We start from the raw sequence: 26,990 nt of genomic DNA, 5'->3' as shown, positions 1-26,990 counted from the left end.
CAGACTATGTATTGCATTGGTTTAGTTGGTATTTGTTAAAGCGTTTACATTATTCAATAGAAGAGGAGCTGGTTAATTAGGAGGTTCACGTTAAAATGATAGTGTGAAAAAAAGGTGAAGAATGCAGATAGATCAAAATGGAGTTTGCTTTCTATTTCTTTGTCAGCTTGGCTCGCTCCATTTTTCTCTCCCTCATGCCCTGGAGGGAGTTCTGCTCATTAGAGCAGTGAGCCCTGCAACCCCACAGGGATCAGTGTCACAGCCAGACAGTGACACACACATTCATAGAAACGCACGCACGCACACTCACACTCACAAAGAGCTGCCGAGTGTGCCAAGTACCCACACACATGCATACCTTTATCATCTAGCGCATGCTGACGTACACTCTTTCATCTTGCTGCTATTTTGACATCTTGTCCCTGGAGGAGAGCGGCTTAAAGATGCACCTCTCTCACCTCCTCTCAATCCAGTACCCCCTCCAACTCCCCATGTCACCTCTACCTGAGGTTGCCTCCCCCTCTCACCCTGTCTCTCACTGCTCTGTTAAGCTGACAGGTGATATGATGATAGAAATGCCACAGACCTGAGGGCGGGTGGTGCTAGTCAAATGGAATGCCTAGTCAAACCTTGAGGGAATTCTGTCACGCTCTCTGGGTTTCTCATAGGGAACTTTGGAAATAGTTTAAATTCACATTGCGTCAGCAGTGTAGCACAAGAAATTGTGGAATAAGGTCAAAATAAGGTTCCCTAAACTCTTAACTCAGGTGCTGTCAGTCATGGTTATTTCATCTGTATCAGAGATGGAATGAGTCTCGTATTTTGAAACCAAGATTTAATACATTAGGACGTCTAAATTGTAAATGGTCAGAATTTGACTTGAAAAGCTAATATCAAGCAGATTAGGAGAAACAGGAAATTTGAAATTTCATATGTGATCAAGATAACATCTTCCTGTATATTGTAATGTGTGTTCATTAACAGTGCAGTGCTGGAAAAGGTTCATGAGCCTTTTTACAGTTATTCATGTATCCTCCACTTGATGGCAGTCTTGAAATTGTAAAGTCTCCTCCTGAGAACTTGTCTGCAACTGTCAGTATATGCTACACTGTAGGCTTAATGAACAATACATGTTCAGAATTTCACTCATATCTCTCTGTTGTCTCTAACAGGTATGCCATTCCCCCTGAGCATGGGAAGAGACTGGAGCGTCTGGCTACAGGTAAAAGAATAATTTATATTCTCTTTGTATTCTCCATATAAATGGAGGTGGATGAGCCAATTAAATAATTATTAAATAACGATTGCCGCATTCAGAATCAAGCCTGCATAAAGCAACAAGGTACAGCGCATAAATTAAACTCAGCAATGAGAGGGCACTGGAGGTAATGGCAAAGCTAAAGATGCAGCATGCTAATGAGCTCTGACTGCAAACGTGCAAAAGCTGCCACTAGTAGAGGTGTTAACTGTACAAGCACTTAAGGTATTGACAAAAGGAAAATCCATCCTGTATAGCATTGGTGTAAAAAATGTAATGAATACAGTTACATTTACAACTAAACTGTTTAAAAAATAGTTTCAAGTAAGCTAAATTCATGCTTATGTAGTTATTAGGTCCAAGTTTGCAATGCTGGTTACTTCCATGAATAATTTTTATAGTCGAATAATATGTGCCTAGTTGTTATAGACAGCCATGCAGTCAACAAAGGTAAAAAGATGGGGCAGTAATCTGTAACAATCCTATTCTAATGTATTTATCGGGTAAAATACCAAAATTCTACTGGTTATATATTCCCAGGTTAAATATTTTTGGTTGTTTTTGTCTTATCATAGTATTTAATTGTGTGTGTGTGTGTGTGTGTGTGTGTGTGTGTGTGTGTGTGTGTGCGCGCGCGTGATATTTGTCAGGTTTCTTTCCCAATAGCTTCAAGGGGTGTGAGGCTTTTCTTCGTCACAAGATGACTTTAATCTCCCCTTCCATACTGAAGAAGTATGGAATTCCCTTTGATAAGGTAGGCTCTCAGCCTCTTTGAAAAATTACCCTCAGTCCTCCTCTTCTTGCCATTTGTACTCCCTTTATTTACCAACTTTATGAAACCAGCTTTTTCTGCCACTAAAATTAGCAGTACTTGTTGATAGCAGAAATCTGCAGTGACTTTCTTAGATTGTTTTATTTATTTTCTATTCTTTGCTCATTTAAAAAAACAAAAAGACAGTTCAGTGTTTTGTCACCCATCTTGTCTGATGAAAAAGTCTCTCTCCCTTTGTCTTTCTCCCTTCCTAACATGAACTGTCAGATTACTCAGGAAGCTGGAGAGTTCATGATCACCTTCCCTTACGGCTACCATGCTGGCTTCAATCATGGCTTCAACTGTGCAGAGTCCACCAACTTTGCCACTGTCCGCTGGATAGACTATGGCAAGGTGGCCACACAGGTAGCATCCAACCTATTCTTAAAAATGTGTCCTTCATGTCTTTGAGGTGTCCCAGATTTAAATACGATTAATTTCAGTTTCAGTTCAGTTTTCGACTTATAGTATCCCGCAGAACAGATTGTAGTTAAGGCTCAGTAGTAGGCACCGATATGTGCAGTCACACAAAGCAAAGCTTCTCTATGTTTTTCTAAAGCAAATATGGTATTTGTCCTCCTCTTTCCTTCCTCTAGTGCACATGTAGCAAGGATATGGTGAAGATATCCATGGAACCCTTTGTGAAGCGTTTTCAGCCTGACCGGTATCCTAACTGGATGGTGGGCAAAGACTCGACACCTATCGACCACACACATGCCACTCCCAGTACAACACCGGAGCTGCAGAGCTGGTTGCAGAGGCGCCGCAAGACCAAACCTACTAATAAAGGGTACTGGAATCATACTTGCTAAATGTGCTAGTGGGATTTTAATCAAGTGTAGGAGTGGTGCCGATTGAATATTTTGATGTGATACATTTAATGACAACACAGTCCTCATTGATGTCAATAAAGATACGAAAAGGAAATTTTCAATGCAACATTTGGAGAAGCACCGGCTTGTGATGATGAACTAAAGACTAGGTGACTGATGTCCTTGTTGTATTGACTTTATGTTTATGAACAGAAAAAAATGGCAGCTTCAAAAGCCAAATGCCCTTGTCTCCTAAGTCACAAAATTCCACTCTTGTTTTCACAACATTTCAGTGTTAATCAGGGTTTTTAGTCTCAATCTTCTTTGATCTCTCTCCCTTCTTACAGCAGTAGCCACTCTCGTATGCGCTCCAAGCGCCTCAGAACCACAGAGGAGCCTGTTGGCTTGGATGGCAGCTCAGCTCTGAGCAACAGCAAGAGGAAAGGCCTGGGTGGTCCGCCTGGGCCCAAGGTGCGAAGGGCTGTGGCAGGAACAACCTGCAGGGAAGAAGAGAAAGAGAAGAAAAAAGAAGCTGAGTCAAAGCACAACCTGAATCAGAACTCTATTCAGCTTCATGGTAAGAGACAAACGGATGGCACTGGAAGGTATTTGAGACTTTGGATATCACTTTGATCTGAAGAGTGCACAAGCTGGCCTGTTAGTGTGTGCGTGTGCGTGTGCGTGTGTGTGCGTGTGCGTGTGCGCACGCGTGTGTGTGTGTGTGATTGAGTCCGTGTGCCTATTTTCTTATATTCTGGAAATTCCTCTCAACTGAGATCTATGAAAATGTTTTTGCAGACCTTGTTTACTTGACACAGTTTATCCACCCTTTTTATCCTCAACAGATCCTTGCAGACAGATGTGTGTGGTCAAGGTAAATCGTGTCGAGAGCAATAGTTTGGGATTTTCCAGCAAGAGGCCATCCTATAACTCTCACTGCAGCCTGTTTCCCTCCCCTGCCTCACCAATAAAGAATGACCTAAAGGCAGAAACAGTCACTCATATTGACCCTCAACACCTCTCAGGGTCAGGGGCCACAAGCAGGACTCCTGAAGGACTCAGACAACAGCCTGAGGCTACCCAGATGCATCCTGCAATTAATGAGTCAAGGTGTTGCTCTCCTGAACCACAAGACCTCTCAACTTCTCAGGACTGCTCTATCAGAGTTACTCACCTGGAGGCCAACAAACCCAGCTCATCTTCCAACACAACAAGCACTTGTGCTGAGACTGAGATGAGCTTGTGTCCCCCAGACTGTGAACCTCAGACATCTAGTTCCTCATGTAGAGAAGACACTTTAAGCCTAACACCAAACACTGACAGCAACATGGACACAGGTACTGAGAATTACACTAACAACACTGCTAAAGCAGAGAAAATGGACACACTAGTTGACACAAAACATATCACTCCACACTCCACTACAGAAGCACTTTATGATCTCAAAGCTGAGCCAGTAGAGGGGGATAGTTACACATCATGTGGCTCCTTCTCCCCTTCAGGACACAATTGCAGTTTAGAAAAAAGCAGCACTGAGGAAAATCTTTTCCCTCCTCTGCTACAGAGGAATGCAGTGGATATGCCACAACTCACTCCTGAGCCAGCAGATAAGGTTGGAATCTGCCCTTTGCCACCTGTACTAACCCAAGAGATGCCCTCCCTCACCCCGGCAGATGATGGGCTAACTGATGAACCAAAGTCTAGTATGTGCAGTCACCAGGTTGCACCTGTGCTACAGCGGGAGACGCCAACTGGCTCTCTGTCCTCACATGGAGCCAAACGGGAAGAGAGAGAAACTGAATTAATGACATCAAAAGAGTCTCTTACTGTAGAACACGCCAACAACTGGCATTTAGATTCTCCGTATAATTGCGAAGGGGCAGCAGTGTCTGGTTTAGAAGGAAACACGGCTCATTTAACTGCCAATGCGATGCACAAAATAACATCTGGTAGTGCCCACAAAATGCTAATAATGCCAGACATTGCTGTAGAAAAGGATCATACAAAGCTGGAAAATCTTACTCCTGGACAGAGTGATGCTACCCCTGGCCAGCTAGTTCAGAGTGGTGCACCTCAAACAGAGCAGCATTCCAACTTAGCAGAGTTAGCAAGTACAGATGACTCCAAAGAGTCAACAGAAAGAGACAGTACATTCAGTCTGAGCAGTGCTGGATCTCTTTTAACTGGTGCCTCAAACAATAATCCCCCAGCCCCTTTCCCTCCATTATGCACTCAAAGTGACAGCCACTCAGCATTACAACTAAATCACCACACTACATTCTCACCTTCCCATTGTACTTCCCAGAACCCATACATGGAGCCCAAATCATTCTCCACCAGCATCTGGAAAAACTTCAGTTCCCAGAGTCCTGCAGTCCTCATTCAGAGTTTGCACCCTGAGCTCCCTTCCGACTTCACCCATGACCCCCTACCTTACACCATGTGGACTGAACCTCAGTGCAAAGAGGTCACAGACCTGGAGGACCCAGATCAAGACCTGCGCGAGTCAGAGAACCAGGAAGAAGAAGGTGGGCCCCTCACCTGGGCGCAGCTCGAGCCCACCTCTCTAGTTTCTGTTGGTGCTGTTGAGCCACTGGGGCTTTGTGGAGATTATGGGCTCCACAGAGGGGAAGAGGATGGGGCTGAAGCTCTCTCTCTGTGCAGGGAGCTAGGGAGACAAAGGGAGGCAGAGGAGAGTCTACATTCAGATGCAGCTGTTTCACCTCTCGGGACGGGAGAGAGAGAACAGGATGGTGTGTCTGATATGGAAATAGGGGGATCTGATGGCGAAGAGGCGGAGCAGCAAAGTAGTGCCAAGGGAGAGAGCAGTAGTGAGTCATCTGATGAGGAGGAAGAAGAAGAGGAGGAAAATGATACAAGTAACTATGAGTGTGATGAATCAGGCCTTGAACCTGGGGAGGTTTGTGCTGTGAGTGTTTGTTTTTTTTTTTTTTTTTTACATGCAGTCATACAAATTCAGTCTTTTGCTCACGTTTAATACAAATACAGGTTATTTGCACTCTTAACGCCTTCCAATGATGCCTGTTCATGCCAGTACCCTGCCCTGTCAGTGAAGAGGACCACAAAGAGCTGGCGTCACCCACTCAGGAAACCTACTGCAAGGGCTGTTCCCACTGCTGTCAAACAACAGGCCACCAGTGATGATGGTGGGCACATTTAAACACACACACACACAAACACATACACATAGTTCATTGAAAGGTGTCACTAAGGTCGGGCCTTGAAAAGACTTTTCGGAGCGTGACAAACGCAGCTACTGTAAATCAAGTGTCAGGCTTATTTAAAAAAAAAAAAAAAAAAAAAATCCAGCAAAATTACCAGTGTGGTTGGTGCTGCATAGCGGGTGGCACCATGCCAGAAACCATGATCCTTTGACTTCTCTTGGTTGCACTGCAGTGAAACAGAATACAGTTGCCATAACTTTTTTTTTTTTTTTTTTTGATTAGTTGACTTTGTAAACTAAAACCCTGTTCTGAACATACTCAAATACAATGATATTTTCTTTGTTAAAAGGGTAGCGTAGCTCGCAAAAAATATTCTAAGGAATAGAATTATAGTTGTAATGAAGTTTAAAAAAACTTTTAAATATTAAGTAATGCCAGGTATCATTTGTGTTCTCCCATAGTGCAGCTTTTTATAACCATTGAACCATTTCACTCTGCGGTCCCCACTTCCCTTCCGAATTTTTCACATTTTATGTCCCCCCCAAAATGGTTTCTCTGACGTCAGTGTGCACATAAACCAAACAGATTTAACTCTCAGGCCCACCACAGTAAAATGACCTAGTGATAGATACTGTATTTGTTTTCATGGTTTTAACAGGGTGGGAGAGAGGGCCCTCGATTAACAACTTCTAATGTACATATAAGCACAGTCACATTCATCATCTCCATGGTTGTGAAAAAGGATGAATAATTCAGCAGCCATTTTAGTTGTTTATCCCAGAGTAAGAAATGACCGTGGCTGTGAGAAGCCAATTTTACAATGATGAGATCTCTTAATCTTTTTGGGCAATTTTATAAACAGACAGACACCTATTCATTTGAAAATTTACTAAATAAGTCACTGGAGGAAATTGTCACCACTGTGGATAGATTAGATCTGACTTAGCAGCAAGCCTATTAATACTGAAGAAGTCAATTCTGAGGGATGCATGCTGTGGTTTTTTATATTCAGGTCACACAGTTGTTTCAGATTCATAATTGGCTTAATTAACAAACTACCAGACCAGAGATTTGCACTTGGTATTGCATGAATTACCATCTGGGCTACAGTAAAAGTGGCACTAGTTGAACAGATAAGTGATTGCAAGGTTGTAAGGCTTTATTTTGTCTCTACTTAGAGCCCCCTGAAGCAAGCCTGGCAGAGGAGGAGGAGCAAGAAATGGAAGTGTGGGCGAAGCCCCTCATCTACCTGTGGCAGAACAGGAAGAGCTGCTTCACAGCAGAGAGGGAGTACAATGCTAATGCAGCCACCATGCAGCCATGCTGTGCTGTGTGCACACTCTTCATGCCCTATTATCAGGTAAAGGGGAGTTCTACACAAATATATGATAAGTATCATTTGGTGGATGCTTGTATCTAAAATGCATTACAGTTCCATTCGCGCAAGATGGCTCTCATGAGGTTATCTACCGACTTGAGCATAAACACACCTTAAAATATGACTCTATCTCCTTGGCACCCAGCGGAGGATGGAGAAACCAATATGAGCAGAGCACTTAAAAACAGATCACTTTCATTTTGACCATGTGTCTTTTCTCCATGGGAGGTGGGATGATTTCATTTTAACCTGCACTGGGCAGTGATTGTAATCCTGTCTGAAGTGCATATGTCTTATTTTTGACCTCCCCACCCCTAGTTATAATTACGGCCCCAATTACCTAATGGTTTTCAGTAAACTTGCAGGTCCTTCTATAATTTAATTCCCTGTTCATAGAATTCCTTTTCCTTTTGAAAAGGTTTATTAGGGGTCCAAGCAGTGAATGCTGCTGAATAGCAAAAACTACTGGAGAAAAACTCATGAAAATAAATTCCACCCACTACTCAGGGACAAAAAATAAAACTAATTGTCTGAAAGGTGGTGCTATAATAATGATCTATACATTTGTGCAATTTTTATTGAAAATGGCCTTCTGCTACTGTAACCAAACTCGGTGTACATCTGCGGACCTTAGCACCTAGCATTGTAATACAGTTTTGGGATATTCTGACTGTAGGGCGTGCCTCAGTGAATTATCTTGCTATAATTTTTACTCTATGCACATTTTCTTTTTAGCTCTGTGTTGGATTCAAACTCACCAAATTATTTGATGATTCTCCTGAAACCAGTAGAATGATGGATGATTTTTTTCAGGACTTTCACACCAACATTTTATCGGCTTTAAGTGTTTTAAACTGAAAGAGAGAATGGGAGAGACTAGGTTCTAAACCTGCAAAGACAGCAAGGAGAACCGGTTCTTTGGCGGTCGAAACACAAAGAACTGGTCAGAGATTAGGCAGCAGCTTCAAACCGGCCCTTTAACTATTATTATTATTATTATTATTAAGTTGCAGATTATTTCTTTCGGCGTTTAAAGATGGAAGTAACTCGTTTCTTCACTTCATGAAAGAATTTGCCGATTCTTTGGGAAACAGTCTTCCGGCTCCATCAGGGCCAGTCTTGGTGTCATCAGCATCAGCAGGTCTGATGGCAGCTGCAGCTGCGTCGTTTAAAGGGACGAACGCTGCAGCTCCATCATTTGGGACATTAGATGATGGTCTGTCATCAGATGCGTTACTGGCAACTGGCAAACAATCGATGTTTGTATTGTCATTGAGGGGAGCAGTGGTGCCTCGCTCTTCTTTACTGGGAGTGGCTGTGTCTTTGACCCCATCATAATGGGCAGTTGCTGCTGAGGGTCCAGGTGGCTTGCTTGGCTCTGTATCATCTTTGGCGGTGGGGCTTAAGGGAGATGGTTCTTTATCATGGGGGTCACTGGTGGCTGGCTGGCTTAGTAAAAGCATCATGGCCAGTGTTTGAATGACTGCAACAACATTTCACTGGATCATACCTAAGGTCATCTTTTTCACTGGTGGCTGACTAAATATCCTCATTGTGACTGAGGTGTGGCTAGAATTATTCTCTGTTGTCTGAGTCACTAGTGGCTGGTTCTTTACTGTCTTCATCATTGGAAAACTCAATAACAGCCTCATTTCTACTAGAGCTCGCAGTGTTTGAGTGTGTGTCACTGTAACTCTCACTGTGAGAGTCACTGTTACTCTTAGAGTGAGAGTTACAGTGGTGAGAATGAATGCTGTCTGAATCTTCAGCGCTGTAATCCTTATGGTCTGCGTCGTAAGCAGAAAAACTGTCAGCTGATGAATCTTCTCCAGTAGATGGCTCCTTCTGTAAGTCAGTCATGAGAGCAGTGTTTGAATCATGACAATAAAATTTCACAAAGGCTGACTCTTCATAAACCCAGTCATGATCTGATCCATCAAAATGTTGCTGGTGGGAAACAGTCAAGAACTGAATGGCAGATTCTGCATAGGTGCTGCTCTCCACTTTATCTACCAAGTGAACCATTGTTACAAAAGGGTGTCTAAGGGCTCTCCTGGGAATAATTCTGCATTTAGTATCTGGATGTAGGCACCAGTTTCGGAGATCTAAAAATGCCATCCAGTCTTAATACTCCAGATCATCCCATTTTGCTGGACATCTCTTTACTGCATCCTCTAAATTTCAGGCCCAGTCAAAAAAACGTCTCCGCAATCAGCTGGTGATCAACTGATTGAGCCAGCAGTTGCAACATAGCTTTCATCCAGTGATATGGACAGTTGTCAGTGAAGAGGTGTTGACCAAAGTACATAAATGCCATGTCGCAGCCCACTCCCCACATATCAACAGATTCAGACAAGGGGAGGCCCAAAGTCACTTCCGGAGCAATGCATGATCATTCCAACCTTCGCCTTGCTTACTGGAAGGCCCAGACCGAAGTCGATCAGCTTGATCCTGAATGGCTGATCCTTGTGGTTAACAACCATAATATTGACAGGTTTCAAGTCTGTGTGCATGATTCCAATATTCTTCAGGGCTTCAAAAGCAAACAGTAGCTGGTGGGTCACAGGCCCTATTTCACTGGTACTCAATGGCTCCCAATTCCTCTCCTCTATCAGGTCCCAAAGGCTCCTGTCTAGCATTTCCAAAGCCAGACAAGAGAGGTTGTTGAACATGATATTCTCCATGAATCTTAAAATGTTCTTTTTGTGTGGGTCTAGAGCCCTGACTGCCTCTAGCATCGCCACTTCCCTTTGAATGGTGGGATCATCACTGTCTTTGTGGATTTTGATTGCCACCATTTCGAACGTGATTAAGTCGAAACACTGGGCGACTTTGCCAAAACATCCCTCTCCATTAAAATCCATTATCAGGTAGTGGGTGTTATCACTGTGGATTATATCCCATTTCTTTACTGGAAATGGTGCATGTGATGTCGTGGAAAGCATTTTTTTCAGAAAAATGTTTCCAAATACTTTTCAAAAGGAATATAGTTCACTTGTCTTTCTGTGAAGGCAACGAGAATAAGAACTCACCAAGATACAGGTTCTATATATGTATGATCTGTGATGTCGATGGTGTCATAAACTTCCAGTATTAAAGTCAAAAAAGTCAAAAATTCAAAAACAGAGTTTTAAATGAGTGAACGAATAAATGATATTGAATTATATTAATATATAATTTAATGACACTAAATTTTATGTAAACATATCCTATATTCATATATAATGTTAAATTAAAAAATAATATTAATTGATTAATTATTGTCTATTTTGTTGATGTTATTCGTGTGCAAAAAGGGATGGTACTGAGACAGTGCACCTGCCTGTTGATGTTTATCAGTGGTGATACTGAAACGATCACCAATCGATGCGCAGGGGTGCCACATGCTGTCCTCAGTGCTGAAACACTTTAACACGACTGGCACCCTGTTTTCTTTTTTAGTTCCTCAGGAGAACCTTAACTGACAAAGTGGCCTCACTGTATATTTTATCAGATGTAAGACGTGTGTCCCAATCAAGGGGCCACTTCCTTTGGAGGCTTCAGTCCTGCTTCAGCCAAATTTCAATAGCAATTCATAAATATGGTATTTAAATACTTGCGAGCTGCTTGGACCCTGATAATTTCTGCTAGCGGCTATATTCTCAAAAAAAATATTTTGCTAACCTGATGGACACCAGTAACACCAGTCAACTCAGACAATGAAAGAAAAAGTAAAGAGCTTGTAATGTCATGTCAAGTCATCATGTTACTGGTTACTGAACCAATTTTATGTGTAGTGAGCTATCTATATTTAGTATGATTGCAGGTACCTGTCCCTTTTTTTTTTATTATGAAAGAATAGACTCATTGACATGTAGAAAGAGACATTTAAGTAGTTCACAACTGTCTGTATTGGTAATTAAATTACTTCTAAATAATTACCTGTAAATAATGCTAATATTCAAATCAAGTCAATGTTTATTTGTATAGTGCCAAATCACAAGTTTTCTCTGAACACTTTTATTTATTAACAATAATACTAGGCCCGTTAATGATGAAGGTCACAGGGTTTCTCCACAGCTAATTTGCCACAGGCTAATTGCTGTCCAGATGAGCAAGTTTTATCACCCACCTCCCTGTGTAATACTAAGAAGTGCTTCAGATGAGCATGAAAGTCACCCATTCTTTTTCTTCCATAGCCTGAAGACAAAGCAGAGGATAATAGACCTGCCACAGCAAAGGACACCTCCAAATCTTCCTCTCCCATGGAGGGCCCCACACGTCCCTGTAGAGGTCTCAGGAAGACCAAGCCCCTTGTCCCGGAGATCTGCTTTTCTTTCCGGGAGCAGAATTGCCCGCCAACTCCCACCAACCCTCTGCTGCAGGAAGATGGCACCTCCCCTCTTCTCTACTGCCAGGGCTGTTGCCTGCAAGTTCATGCAAGTAAGTATGCACAAGGGAAGAGTAGTTTGTATGTACATGTGAATGGGTTAGAGATAGGTCGGTGTGTCCTAAGGATCACGCTGGTATAGTTTATAGTTTCTAAACTTCATATTGTCTATTTACCACCTACCACACAAATCCATGTTGTTTGTTTTTACATGTTGTGTATTTCTCTCTGATGTCATTGTAAGAGGGTCAGTGAGTTTAAGTCCTGACTCACTCCATCTCAATGTTCCACCTCCCTCTCTGTTTCCCCTTTCCCCCCTCTCTCTGCGGTTTGAGGTATTTTATTTCCCTCGTCAGCCGAATTAGGGTGAATCTTCTGTCTTCACCACACACGCTTCCTGTCCAAAAGCGCCAAGCCAGTGCAACAAGCCCTCACACACACGCTTAAAAACCCCTGGAGCCTTTCTGTTCCATGGGACACACAGACGCAGTACATTGTACATTATCGCAATCCCTCATTCACACGCTTTAACAGGCCTAGATCTTTCGCCCAATCCAAACACATTTTGGCAGTATCTTAAGCCTTCAGCCAGCCTTCTACAGTCATGCGCTTGTGCGCACACACACACACACACCCACACACACACACACACCCACACACACACACACACCCACACACACACACACACCCACACACACACACACACACACACACACACACTTACTTTTGAAAGTCATGTGCACTGTCCTGAATCCACAGCTTTGTAATGGCATTGGTTCTCCCTAAGTCACTTTCAATCCCTCATACTTTCGTGACAGTAGTTTTGATCCCACCTCATTTTTTACCTCGAAGGATGGGGTCTATTGAAGGTGTTGTTTATGGACTTCGGGCTTAACTGTTGTACACTGTAGGTACTACACATGTACTCACTTGCTTTGTCTGAGTGTGTGGAGGTATAGTGGGTTGGGTGTAGGAGATGAAGTGCATGTCATTTGACACTGATGAAAAAGCCACAAGTTTGGTTTTGAGACCCAATAATAACTACAATTTGATATTGCTTTCCCTACATACTGTTATCTGAACTCGGGAGAGGAAAAAGGGGGTGAGCTTAGATTTTTATGTTTTGGTTTTGTGATGGATTGTGGGGGAAAAGAACAGAGACATATACTCATATACAGAGTTTAAGTGTTTCTTACAAATAAAAATTCCCTTGAGCTTATGTTTGTAAAGCCTCCAACCCATGGATTTTAACCAGCTGCCAGCTTTGAAAAGAATCATGTTTGTCTTAGTTTGAAATATTTAAAATGTTTTTCTGTTAGAAGCTACCACAATTTATTTTATTTCTTTCTAAAACATTAGTGCTCCCCTGCCACACCAAGGACACAGACCAAAACTAAACAACAACAATATTTACACAAAGTGGCTGGTGCTTTTCATGCTACTTTATGCTTTGCAGTGTCTGTCAAACATGTTGTATGGGTTACAAAGGGCTAGCTGCACAAGTGTGTGGAACTAAAGCATACTGTCACGCCAGTGCAAGTCTTGCATGGCTGCTATCACTCAAAGCGCTCTGACATGTGGATAACCACACACAAACAGATACATTTGTAAACAAACATGATGCATATAGATGTACAGCAACTGTTCCTCCTGTGTTGTCTCCATTTCTTGCTTAACCACACCAACATTCACATCCACATGTAGACACAGACCCTTCATACCATAAAGATCTCCATTTCCACTTAGTTTGCAATGATGTGCATGTCTGCATGAGACAGTAGCATCTTTCTGTCAAGAATCTCTGGAAACAATGTGACTGTGTTATTTTATTCTTTTATTCCTAATGATGGACTTAACCATTTGCTGTCAGTAAAGCTGTTTTCTGTGAATGGTTCATCGATACCACGAGACCAAGTTAGAGAAAATTAACATTTTCACTTTTACGCACATTCATTTTTATCTACCCCACCACTTTTAGGTTGCTATGGTGTTGCCGCAGATGACGTCAGCGAGCAGTGGTCATGTGATCGCTGTACAGAAGGAAGCTTTACAGCAGTAAGACATTTTTTTTCCTCTATATGATGCCACTTTTCCTTTCTATGATTTCTTAGCAGTGTAATTGTAACACATTACATGTAGGTGCAAAGCTGTTGAAAGACATCAATGATGAAAACAGTCATTCCTGCTCATTGACTCCGAACCAGCCTTTATCTCATGCTGAGGTTGTTGCTAGTGCAAATATTTCTTTAGCTAAAGACCACATTTTCCAAAAGCCTCACAGTTTCGCTCTCAAAGAAGATGTTACTATTTGCTGTTACTTTGTGATATCATAACTTCGTGTGCATTATCTTGTCTTAGTGAGGAGGAGAACAGACTGGAATAGATTTAAGTTAAAAAACAAGTGACCCCACAACTGTTTCGTGATTAAAATTAAACTCCCCTTTTAATATAAAACAAAATCATGGATTTCCATAGTCCTCACTGTTCCTCCTACAAAAAAGATGTTGCTATTTGTCCCTCACGCTACTTTGTGTCATTATCTGATTTTCTCTGAATCGGACCTTGTGCCACACGCAATGCAGTTATTATATGTAGGTATTTACATGACATGTCTCTTACTGACTTGTCTCCCCTTCTGTTTTCTCAGGAATGCTGTCTCTGCAACCTCAGAGGTGGAGCTCTGAAGAAAACCCAAAACGACAAGTGAGACAAGCTTTTGTTCTGTGATTAGCTCGGCATACTCATCTCTGATCTCCAGAGCTCAGATGAATGAACTGTCTGTGCGTCTTAATCGTTATAATGTATAATGTATTAATATGTTTGTATGTATAGATGGGCCCATGTGATGTGTGCAGTAGCACTGCCAGAGGCGAGGTTCAGCGATGAAGCCAAGAGAGGTCCCATTGACACCAGTAGGATCCCCATGCAGCGATATAAACTGGTGAGGAGAAACACATACAGAGACACACACACACACACACACACACACACACATACATACATATACACACACAGATGCAGTACTGGAATTCCCCGGGTCCTTGAGGACTGGCTCGGTCTAATTAATGAAGTGTTCACAGTTCTAATTAACAATGTGAGACGAACATGCCCGCAATCAAAGCTAGATAATTAACCACTGGTGGGTGGGAGAGGGGGTTTGTGTGTGGAGGGCTGTCCATGTGCGAGTGTTTGTCTACGTCTGGGTGTGTATCTGTCTGTATGTGGATGTGTATTCATTTTCATTTATTGTGTGTGTGTGTGTGTGTGTGTTTGCTTAATGAGAGAGCTGGAGTGTGTCTCAGCAGACCTGACATGTTGCCACTATAGTTAGCTCTGTGCTGCAGGCAACCTGATAGCTCAGCAGAAACCAAAGTGTTGGAGAGGTACATCCTAACACAAGATAGATAACAGATAACTACTGCCTTCCATTTCCAGCTTACATTATTGTTTCAGCAGTGAGTATCACAGAAGGATATTTGATTGATTATGACATGAGGTGCGACTCTGTAAAAGACCCCTAAACACAATTTAATGTGCTATAAATTTAGTATTCTAAAGCGACAAATAAGATTAATGAGTGACAGTGACATGAAGACAATTTACATATATGAAATGAAATGCTGCATTTGATTGTGAGGTTGGTGTAGATATAAACTCAGGTGCTATGTGATTAGGTCTGAAATAATCATACCTTCATAAAGGTTGTAATGTTCAGTTTTTGTTATCCCTCCACACCAGTGACAGCCCCCACCCCCCACTCCAAAAATTCAGTCATCTCTCAACTATCAGCTATTGAATCGGAGCATAAAGAAACGCAAACCCTGGACAGTAATTCTAACCAATCAATATTATAAACCTAATAGTCAAATTGTACCTAATAAACTTGCAACTGAGTGTATAGTGGCTTCAACTTTGTAAGCAGGGCTACAACTACAACTGCTTATAAACTGTAAGAAAATTGTGAAAAGTGATATTATTTTTTAGAGTCCAAGGTAACATCTTCATGTCCTGTTTTGTGCGACTAATAGTCCAAATTCCAAAGATATTCATTTTTATGTTGTGTATTACACAGAAAAAGCTTCAAAAAGCAAATGTTTTGCATTTTTGCTAAAAATGATCAAAGCTATTATTCGATTATCAAAATAGTTTCTCTTTATTTTACAGTTGAACAATTAATCAACGAATCATTGCATCTGTAGTTTTAACATCAATGTCATACTCCACCACAAGAGAACCAGCCAATCTATCTTCCCACATGCTTACCCGAATATAATTGAGGGGACACTACTGCACTGTCACTGAATGGGACACTAACTTTGTGGACACAGTGACATTACCCACAGGGTATTTACAGGGATATGGTTCATATCTCCTCACACCACATTGAAATTAAGCTCATTTGGATGTGAAAGCACAAACCACAAAGTCAGTTTCCATATCCATGGGCCAAAATCTAAACAAAATGAAAATTATAGTCCAGACTGGAAAGGGTGGGACGCTCATAAAAAGTCACTGATATGATCCTGATGATAGACGAAATGTTTCAGATCTTGTACTGATTTAAATTCCTTTTTGTGAAAACAGCACTTCCTTCTCTTAGTTGTTAAATGCTGTTAAATTTGTCACAGTGCCAATTTTTACTTGACACAACAGATTGCACTCTTTCAGCAGAATCTTTGAAAATCATGCACTGTAAATTTCTTCCCTTTGGAAGGTGTATCTGATCTGAGGATGCATCCATGGCAGCAATCTGTTTGTTCACACTACATGATGACGCAAAGTCTTTACTTTCGGCTGCCAATTTCTCACTAATTAACATGCTGACACAAGAGCTTTTTGGGTGGACCATGCTTCAGTTGATGATAAAACAGATGGGTCTCTTTCAAACAACCTCTTTTGAGTTCTAGTTTAAGGTAAAAACATGACACACAGCACAGAATGTTCAAATAAATAATAATAGAAAAAAGATTTTGCATTATGATGAAACAGATTTTATCTTTATTAATATTTAAATGAAATGAGATTGAGGATGTTACACCTTTCTCTTTTGTCCACTTCATCATTTGTATATTTGCTTTGTGAGCCATGTGTTTTTAAAGCTCGCAATGGACCCATTGCCCCTGCAGTAGCCCGGTACATTCATAATTCACTATCACACAACACACATGCACACAGGCGCGCGCACATACACATTCATAATTTACTGTGGGAATGTTCTTAACGCATGGTTCAACACAGGCACCCAAATACACTGTGGAGAAGGCACCGGCATGGGGGGAAAGTGGGTTAGGCTCATACACGCACATAAACTCACACACACTAAAACATAAAATTACTTTGACATATTTACACAACTTTATGATCTTATACATGTTGTTTTTCCACCAAGAAATGTAGATGTACACAAACAAATGCACACATTTACCTCCCCCACTACACACACAGATTGTGTTACATGCCAGTCACAATCTTGTCATGCTGGCCTCAAAAGGGTGGACGAGACAGTCAGGCCAGTTCATCAGTGCACTGCTGTCCATAATGGAGGAGGTATGGGAAAAGGCTTTATGAAATGTAGGCCAAGTTAGTCACTGAGAAAAGCACTCAGTAAAAGTCCCACAGTTCAGAAATAGAGGAGTGGCAAAGCAATAGAAGCTTCATTAATAAAAAAAAAAAATTAAAAAAAAGGGATAAAGTTAAGGGTTTTCATCACCCATTTTAAATTGAGTATTGTGTTGCTTTACAAGAAGGAAAGAGAACTTCTCTTAGTGTCTCGCTGTACACAATACCTCCTGATCCTCAGCTGATGTCTGAATTAAGTAGGTTAAGCTGATAATTGTATAGGTGAGGCCAGCCCTGCTGCAGAGGTTAAATTTAATTAATACTGGCTAAGTTAATTAATTAGATCAGCTATTGATTTTTCAAAGAAATGAACAAAGGGCATTTATTTCAGAGGCTCACCTGATAAGGACAGAGACTTTAAAAAAAGGTTTTTATTCCCACAGCATCACCTTCTCATCCACCTATTGAATGCTGTGCTAGTCTTCCTGGGGCCATGAACATTTCCTATTCTATATATATATACTGAGGAATTGAATCCTCCTAACGTCATTTTTAATATTGTATTATCTCTAAAGTCCCACACATTCTGTTTAGATACATCCAATTCTTCTATGCGTATGATAAAATACCGACATGACAGATAACATGTCATCAGACCCTTCCACACACTAGAATTCATATTTACAAACCAACTAATTCCCACTTTGAATTCACATAATGCTGAGGCATATCCTCTGGGGAGTTTTTCTATATATAGGCATATGATCTGTCAACATGTATGGATTCACAGGAATTAGATTAATGAATAAATTACCTTCAGAGAGATGTGAAACCGCACCTCAAGAGAGAGGAAGACAGGGCGGGGAAGCGGAGCGAAAAAAAGAGAGCATAGATGGGTGTGTTTTTATTAGGAGGAGAGTGAAGTAAATGGAGTGAGATGGGAGGCATGCAAAAGGGGTGAAAGAGGAATGGGGAACGAGTAGGGTTATAATGGGATGATGTCGTCATTTTTTCCCTTTAGTGGGAGAGTGAAGGATTTGTGGGAGAGGAGGAGAGGGGAGATGTCACTGTAGAGGAAATGGACTTGATGGGCTGTTTGGTGCAGAAAACCAAGGGATAGTCTTAAAAATTTAGGTATGAGTGTGTTTGCGTGTGGATGCATGGCGGTGTTTGTGCGTTGGATGTCTTTATGTGTATTATGCCCTCCAATGTGCGGTTGTGTACTGCTCTCAGACCTCAAGCAGGGGGAAAAAACAATACCACAACATAGACATAGCAGCACTGGTTTGTTGTGGAAACCTCAAATGATGTCATCTGATTGGTCTTATTTGAGGGTTTCCTTATATTGTAGTGGTGGAATAACTCTCGCTAACTCTGGCTCTGGCTCTCTCCTCATTTTATACTCTCTTATCTATCTTTTGTTTACACCACCGTATCCAATAACAGCGTCTTGAACAGATTTCACAGATATGATTATTTGGAGCACATAATGGTTTTAAATAATGTTAGAGGTTCATGCCACAACCGAGCAATGATTCATTTAGCGGTCTCTTGTCTTTAATTCGCTGCTGGTTTTCTTGAGCTCATATTCAAGGTCTCTCAAGTGGAAATACAGCTTTTAAACTACTTATTTTTTTACCCTGTTCCAAAAGCTACACTATTGAACAATGTCAGGTTTCCTGAACTGCAATAAAGTTACTCAGTGACAGTTGGTTTGATGTCAGAGAAGGTCTTTACTTTCTCATTCTGTCCTTTGTGTATGTAAACATCAAAGTCACACTGAAACCCAAAATTACATGAATTACAAGCAGAACACTGCAACAACCTGAGCTCTCCGACTTCAGCAGAACCAGCTCACTGCTGAGCTACAACATGCTGGCAAAAAGTCCCTTTTGCTTTGTTAACTGCAGTGGTTTTGTTTAGTTTTCGTTTGTTTTTGTTTTTTTTCGTGTTATATGTTTAGTATGTGTTATCACTATTGCCACAAATATTTCACAGATTTGTCTTTATTTTCAATCGATATGATCTGTGCTGGATGTCTCACCTCTGTGTGTGAACAAGCTGTTCTTGAATCAGACTTGACCTGCCTGTAATCTGATCGCACTAGCTCTAATGTGTTTTCATGAAACAGATTAATCCTGGTTTGGGTTGTCATGTTCAAGTCCTGTATTTCTGAGCTCCCTTGTCAAACACCTCTGGTTGCTGTTGTGGGAACAAGTTGCAAAGAATTATGGGACAATTTTAAAATCTTTTTTGGACTACCAGCATACTTAAAATGCCCATCGATTTTGTATGCATTGTCCTGCCTTTCACTTAATTTACCTACCATCATTGCACTTACTGTATACTCCATATTATTTGTATGTAGTATTAATAATTTGGACCCAGCTCTAACCTCAGTGAATTCAGTCCCTCATTGGTCAGTGCTTAGTATTGACGGTTTGCTCTGGTCTGTCTGTGTTTACAGAAGTGCATCTATTGTCGTAAACGCTGCGCAGGGAAGCGGCAGGCAGGCGCTTGCATCCAGTGCTCATGTGGCCGGTGTCCCACCTCCTTTCACGTCACCTGTGCCCATGCTGCTGGTGTAATCATGGAGCCTGATGATTGGCCGTATGTTGTGTCAATCACCTGCCATAGACACCAATCACGGAGTTCGTCAGCTGTAAGTTATAGGACTGGTGCTTCCTACAGCTGTTATGAACCAAGTTGAGCTCAGTAAGAGCGGACAAGGCATTGTGTTGGCCTGTTTTCAGTCTTGTACAAGATCGATAGAGATAACTGACTTCATTGGCAACATGCGGCTAATATGAGTGAGAACGTACTGATGGCAAAGAATAGACCTACAATAGGCTGTTTTACTACAAAAGAGAAAGTATGTATAGTATCAGGTGTGAATTCGCTGAACATGATACAACAAATTTGTCTAACATTACCGCATTAATAATAATTAAAATATGGTGATTGTTTCTGTTTTAACAGGCATACACCATCATCAACAAAAGTCTGTGAAAGACTTATAGTACATGTTCGTGTAGAAAATTCCCACCTGCATAAAATAACACTTTTCCTTTGTCTGTCACAGGAAATGAGTTCCTGGTGTAAATATTGAATAAAATATTCCTCTGCTTCTTCTTACTTTGCTGCCACCATGTTAACAGTGAATGATAAATGACTTAAGCCTGCTCAGGGAGGTGTAAATATGAAGTCACATCTTAACTCTACATTGTAATTGATTTGTATGGTGCAACATGTTATAGCAGAACTCCCACACTGCGTACACTGTGTTTAACTTACACATAGCTGGTGTAATAGGTGGCTTTACACGTCGTAGTGGTGATTTAGTGAATTAATAAAAAATACCCATATTGATGGAATTTGCTGAGAGTAGATTTTCTATTATACCATTGATTCTTTTTTTTTTTTTGCTTTAACGTAAAAAAAAAAAAAAATTTTTTTTTTTATTTCAGTTAAAACAAAAAAAAAAAAAAATTTTTTTTTTTATTTCAGTTAAAACAAAAAAAAAAAAAAATTTTTTTTTTTATTTCAGTTAAAACAAAAAAAAAAAAAAATTTTTTTTTTTTTTTGCTTTAACTGTAATAAAAAAAAAAAAATATATCCTTTAAAATGCATTATTTTCCTTTTAAAGGTTCAGTTCACTGAAATCACAAAAACCTTTTCACTCACTTAACCTCCAGATAGTTTTGGTTTTAATTTGGTTTGTACAAAGTAGCTTCAATGAAAAGTGTCCGTAGCAAGGTCTGTGGATTATCCAGATTCATGAGGACAGTGTTTTTGGAAAGACGTGCAAATTTCAATGCTGAGAACATCACAAACTAAATTACATTCACCTCTGTGTTATTGGGGTTGCAAGAGCTAAAACCCTGGACAAATGAAACCAAATGATTCCATTAGATGTGGATAAGAAAATATTTATTTTAGTAATTTGGGTATCAGACCTTTTAAAATGATCATAGGGTAACATAGAGGATTTGGTTTGACATCATACTGTATTAATTGTCATACATTAGTCTAATTGCAGCTCCCTGCTCTGTCTATAATAGAAGCAGCGAGCATGCCAAGCATCCATCTCACTGGGGCAGACGGTGATCTCCAAACACAAGAACCTGCGCTACTACAGCTCCAAGGTCACACAGATCACCTCCCAGATGTTCTATGAGGTCATGTTTGATGACGGCTCCTTCTCCAACGATACCTACCCCGAGGATATAGTGGTGAGAATATGTTTAATTAGATACAGGTTCAAGAGGTCACCTCCCAGTTGTGTGAGGTCACATCAGATATTAAAACCCCCTCATTTGAAAGGAGCCTTTTTTTTTTTTTTTTTTTTTTAGAAAAACATTCTGGTACTCAAATGGTCATTGCATGAGGGATTACCAATAAGCTTGCTTTAACATCTTAAAGTTGTGCATCTGCAAAGCCACTGTGATTAAGAGTGATTATATATAATTTCTCTAAACCTTTCTGCAAGTGCCATGAAGCAACGTGGATTTCTAAAAGGCCATTCAAACTGAAACACAGTATCAGAGGAATGCTGAGTTGTCATGGTAGCAGCAAATAATCACTAACATGACCGTTCTTGATGAGTTGAAATTCATGGATTTGTTCAAGTGATTATGGTAATGACTGAGTCTCACTTGGTGAGCTTAACACTGTTTCAGAGAAGTAGCTGTGACAAACACATCCACACACTTGTGTGTTACTGTATTAGTGAGGACATTCAATCCTGAACCACATCCTTAGTTGACCTAGTCTTCTTTAGCTGTGCAGCACATTGTGCATCTCTTTAATTCTTACTTTAAAAGCCTTAAATAAAACAAATTGTTTTTATCTGATACAATCCCAATTACAAAATCTGACTACACCATTCGATTCATCAGGGCTTGATGTGATCTTTTCATATCCTAATTCATGTTGTGTTTAGATGTTTTGAACATCATTATCATTCAAATTGTAATTTGTCCTAACTTTTTAATCATCAGGATGTAGGATAAATTTAAAAATACATACTGTTATGTGTATTTTACAAAGACTGAGTCTGTATGAGAGGTTGGACATTAGTCTTAAAGTGAGGAATGTGCTTGTTTTAAGGTCTCCATACACATTACAAATGTACACATGCAGAAAGAAATAAGGTGTTGAGATCATGGTGCATTTGAAACTTTCACAGCAGACTTGTCAAACAGCAGGATAGAGAGGCTGTTTGAGTCAAGTCTACCCATGACATTAACCTAATTCTAACAGTAATCCTTAAAACTAAAAAGAGCTTTTTTCAACATCAAACCACCCACTGTGAATGACACTTCTCATACGTCTTTTTGGGGACACTTTGACAAACACTCAGGCACTTACACAACCAATCATTATTCTCTTGTATTTTTAGAGCAGAGATTGTGTGAACTTGGGTCCTCCTGAAGTGGGTGAAGCTGTTCAAGTGAAATGGCCTGATGGGCTTTTCTATGGTGCCAAATACCTGGGATCCAACATCTCCTACATGTACCAGGTACACATACATGAACTGTAGACATGCAGTACACAATCAAGACAGCAGTGTGTAAGGGAGGGATGGCCATGATGTAATTGTACAGATTTAATCCTTTTCTTGATAGTGCTGAATAAAATTGAAAGCTCTGTTGTAGGTCAAAGCAAAAACTTGTTGAACTCCCTCAGACTCATCGTGACTCCAGTGACATTGTCAATTATCGCAGGTCTATAGTATGTGTGGGGAGGTGACGGGGAAAAAAAATAAAGACACTGGAAACAGACTGAGGGAGGTGCTGAAGTCATGGTGACTAAAGAAATGGCGAGAAGAAAAGGAGATGGCAGATGATGGGAGGATGAAAAGACAGATGTATAGGAAGCAAAAACTATTCAAACAGTGAAAGCAGATGGGGAGAGAAAGAGATGAAGAGAGCAAGATAGGAGGAGGAGGATGAGAAGGAGGTGACAATCTGCATTATTCAAACTCACTGAAATATTCACTAAGCAAAGAGTCATGTGGCTTCCACTTAAAGCTTTATTTAGTTGAGCTGGGCGTCAACCATTAGTTATGCACAAATGCATCTGTGACGCACACACTTGGTTTAAGATGGGTCAGATTTTAAAATAAGGCTGAACAAGAGCTTTCCATTGTCAAGGTGTGCTTAGGTATGAAATGGTTTCAGGCTGTGTTTTACTTCCACATCTGCGTGGCTTACAAAATTTGAATTTCTTGAGCAGAAAACATTTGTTTTTGAGAACAGAGATGACACAAGATTGGCTCCTTTTTTTCCCCCCACACTGTCATATCACACTGCATATTCAGAGCTGTTTGTTTCCTCACATAGACATAGAAATGTTGATACAGTTTTCTTCTTTGTAATGTATGATGAAACAACATTATGATGGAGTTGGTTATCTTGCTTTCCATAATAACGGTAGAATTAAAAAGAAACATTGGAAATGCTGTGTAAACCTCTGCATTGTTTATGCACTAACAAGACGTATGTTTAATTTCACTACAAAGAACTGTCTTACCCTTGACTGAAGACTATTAACTGTAAGTTAACACAGATGAATTGTTTTTAACTGAAAAACATGCAGAAAAGGTGGCAGTACATTTTCAGATCTTTGTAGTGTTTGCTCAGCCAACAAGGTAGGACTGTCTGAGAAGCAAAACACAGGGAAAAAAACAAGTTTGCTCATCACTAGGTGCTGCCTGTTAAGCTTATTGCTCTATGGTAATAACTGAAGATGATATCAGCAATTTTTATGAACTCTCATCTGAGTAATGGTAGCTGGACAGTTACAAGGCAGTGAATAAAGAGACATTGGTTAAAAAAAAAAAAAGTTTATCTGAAACTATAAAATTAGGGGTGAATAAAAATTGGATTTTGAAAAGTACCCAGTGGAAATTATACATCTAACCTTGAGTGTGCATGGGTAAAGGGCAATAGCAAATTGTAAAGTGTTTTGGATAAATGTACACTCCATTTATTTAAATTGCATGGATAAGAGCTGAATATTTTTATGTCGTCTCAGGTGGAATTTGAGGATGGGTCTCAGGTGCTGGCAAAGAGAGAAGATGTCTATACTTTAGATGAAGACCTGCCTAAAAAGGTGAAACGTAGACTTGTAAGTATTAGACTTAATGGGCAACACATAAACTTAAACTTAAAAACATAAGTTTGATACTTTAATAAAAGACATGAAAGTTAAAAAGTTCTCTCACCACCTGAGACATTTTCTTATTTACTCATCTCTCTCCCGTGTCTCCCTTTCTATAGTCCACGGCCTCAAGCATGCGTTTCCAGGATGCTTTCTTTACCACGCAGGGGGAGAGGAAACGGCAGAGAACACCCAATTCACGCTTCCAGAAAGACTATGTGGCCCTGCCAGGCCTCCGTACAACTGCCAAAAGCACATGGGAGCAACGCAGCCACAAAGGGAAATGAAGTCATGGACAAGGATCAATGACAAATGAATGCACTGAATTAACAGTGGATGTAGAGGGGAGGTTGTTTGTGTGTGTGTATGTGCGAGTATGCTTGTGTGTAAGTGTTTTTGGATCTACTTCCATCTTGACAACTATTGCCTACACAACTTCTCTGTGAATAGATCAGACGAGACGGCGTAAGGGAAATGGGGTGATCTGGGTTAGATGGATGTTAAATTGTGTGTGCTTGTACATTATACATCAGCGATTGGTGAATGGGTGGTGTGACAGGCTGGAGGAGATTTTTGATTGGACAGCTGGACTCTCATAGAATGGGCTAACGGAGGGCATTGTTGCCTCAGTTGCCTAGTGCTTTCACATCTGTCAGGGAAAATAAACGTGACTTACAATTGTCACATCACCCTTTTTGAAATAAACAAAAACTTTTTTCTTTGTACATGGAAAATTAAAAAGTGAGATTTTTCTAAATAGCTCGCCTATGGTAGCTTTTTAGGGGTCTGTTATTTCCCATTTTGATTTTGAATATTTATGCACTTTGCTTGTAGTATTCTCCTCTTGTCTTAATGTTTCGCCCCGCATGTTAAACATTGTCTCCTAACTGCTTCTGCTGGGCCGAGTCCAGTTGCACCACAATGGCTTCCTCTCTGCGCGTTTTTTCTTTAATCCACACAGACAAAAATATATTGTGTAATTTGACATTGAAAAATGAATCATTGCAGAATAAACAAAAAAAAAACCAAAAAAAACAAAAAAAAGAATTGACCACGTTAATCACTTTTGAGGTAAGGATCAGACAGGAAGCCATGCCTGTGTGTTGGATTTTGTGCCCTCCTAATGTGAAATGCTACTGTTGCTCTGTTGAATGAAACACATTGTTGAAATTATTTAAAATTTGTATTTATTTTTGGCTTGCTATAGTTAAACTATTGCTAACTGCTGTAAGGAAAACAATAAAAAATTACATATGTTTTTTTTTTAAATAAAACTGTCAGTTTTTAAAAAAACTATTTCAGTTGGTAAGAATGAATGCACTTCAGGGTGCAGAAAAGATTATTTATGCCACTCTGGAATATATTAAAATTTGGGTAATATACAGTAACATTTGATGCTAACAATGACTGAAAGAATGAGAGATTGGAACAATAATTTGTATATTAACACCATATTTTAATAGTTACTTAAATAAACACTAAACTAATATGAGATTATCTTGAAGAAGCATTTCAGCTAGTGATCTTTATTCACAGATGTCACAGACCCTGTTAGGAGAGACGAGCACGTTTCCTACCTAATGTGCACAAAACAAACTGGCTCGTGTTAAAATGCCACCATACAAATGACATGATGACAGACTATAGCCATTGAGTGTTGTCTGTAAACACCTGCCAGATACAGGAGAATATTTACATCAGACAGGCTTTAAAATGGTTTTAATTGTTGTCTTGTAAAAACATATTTTAATATGGAGTGTTTTTATCTTTTGGATAGTGGTTTATATATTTTTTTTTTTAAAGATGACTGAGTTTATATGAAATTAACTCTCTGGTGCATCAAGGTTCAAATTAACTAACAGGCAAAAAAAATGCATTTTCAAAGTTAGTGAACATACTATAGGTGATAGAGGTTTAATCAGTGTTATTCTCAACTATGTGACCAGCACTTGCAACTACATATTGTATAAGTCTGCCTCATGCTGAAGGATCTGGAGCAGAGTGTTCCTGGCAGACCCAGCCCTGTTCTTCAAGCAGATCCTGAGGAGCCTGGCAGAACAGACAGGAAGTGAAATCCAGGAGGTAGGTCTTAAGTGGCCATGGCGAGGCATCAAAAAGCTTTGTACTCCCATGGAAACCACGTCACAGCCTGCTCCTTGGCTCTTTATGGCTCTTTGTGATACTGAAGAAAAAAAAAAATGAGGACAAGTTAGCTACAATGAAAAATCCAGAAAAAAGACATACATTTTAACAGCACCCTATTGTGTGCCAACACTGCACAACCACCTTACCTCTGCAGTCTTTTCTGGTCTTTTAGTTGCTAAGATCTAAACTTTAGACAAAAATACATAAAGACTTTGGAGGTTCAGTTACGTGTTTCTGAGGTGTGCACCCCCAAATCACTTCAGTTACCCTTATTATGTCAGAGTTAAATGATTAAACACAAGTTGAACA

At 40.2% G+C, this 26,990-nt stretch overlaps 1 protein-coding gene across 8 annotated transcripts in view; it reads left to right on the top strand.

The window, feature by feature from the left end:
* Positions 1-25,860, top strand: part of LOC111231525 (lysine-specific demethylase 4C-like) — a 33,017-nt gene extending 7,157 nt beyond the window's left edge. Inside the window, exons 6-22 of one of the 8 annotated variants that reach the window (XM_022758645.1) lie at positions 1,173-1,222; positions 1,909-2,012; positions 2,298-2,435; positions 2,666-2,859; positions 3,232-3,458; positions 3,727-5,810; positions 5,937-6,048; positions 7,245-7,426; positions 11,623-11,866; positions 13,792-13,868; positions 14,461-14,516; positions 14,646-14,754; positions 19,840-20,034; positions 21,434-21,604; positions 22,774-22,893; positions 24,411-24,503; positions 24,656-25,859. In XM_022758645.1, the coding sequence (XP_022614366.1) occupies positions 1,173-1,222; positions 1,909-2,012; positions 2,298-2,435; positions 2,666-2,859; positions 3,232-3,458; positions 3,727-5,810; positions 5,937-6,048; positions 7,245-7,426; positions 11,623-11,866; positions 13,792-13,868; positions 14,461-14,516; positions 14,646-14,754; positions 19,840-20,034; positions 21,434-21,604; positions 22,774-22,893; positions 24,411-24,503; positions 24,656-24,823 (4,324 nt within the window). In that variant the 3' untranslated portion in view covers positions 24,824-25,859. Of the gene's footprint in view, positions 1-1,172; positions 1,223-1,908; positions 2,013-2,297; positions 2,436-2,665; positions 2,860-3,228; positions 3,459-3,726; positions 5,811-5,890; positions 6,049-7,244; positions 7,427-11,622; positions 11,867-13,791; positions 13,869-14,460; positions 14,517-14,645; positions 14,755-19,839; positions 20,035-21,433; positions 21,605-22,773; positions 22,894-24,410; positions 24,504-24,655 lie in introns of those variants that run through there. The other 7 variants (XM_022758646.1, XM_022758648.1, XM_022758644.1 and 4 more) reach the window with 7 other exon arrangements.
* The last annotated feature ends 1,130 nt before the right edge of the window (positions 25,861-26,990 follow it).

This window comes from Seriola dumerili, unplaced genomic scaffold (assembly GCF_002260705.1).
Source record: "Seriola dumerili isolate Sdu_G_001 unplaced genomic scaffold, Sdu_1.0 BDQW01000302.1, whole genome shotgun sequence".
NCBI lineage: Eukaryota > Metazoa > Chordata > Actinopteri > Carangiformes > Carangidae > Seriola > Seriola dumerili.
This window is presented reverse-complemented; position numbering and strand designations above follow the sequence as displayed.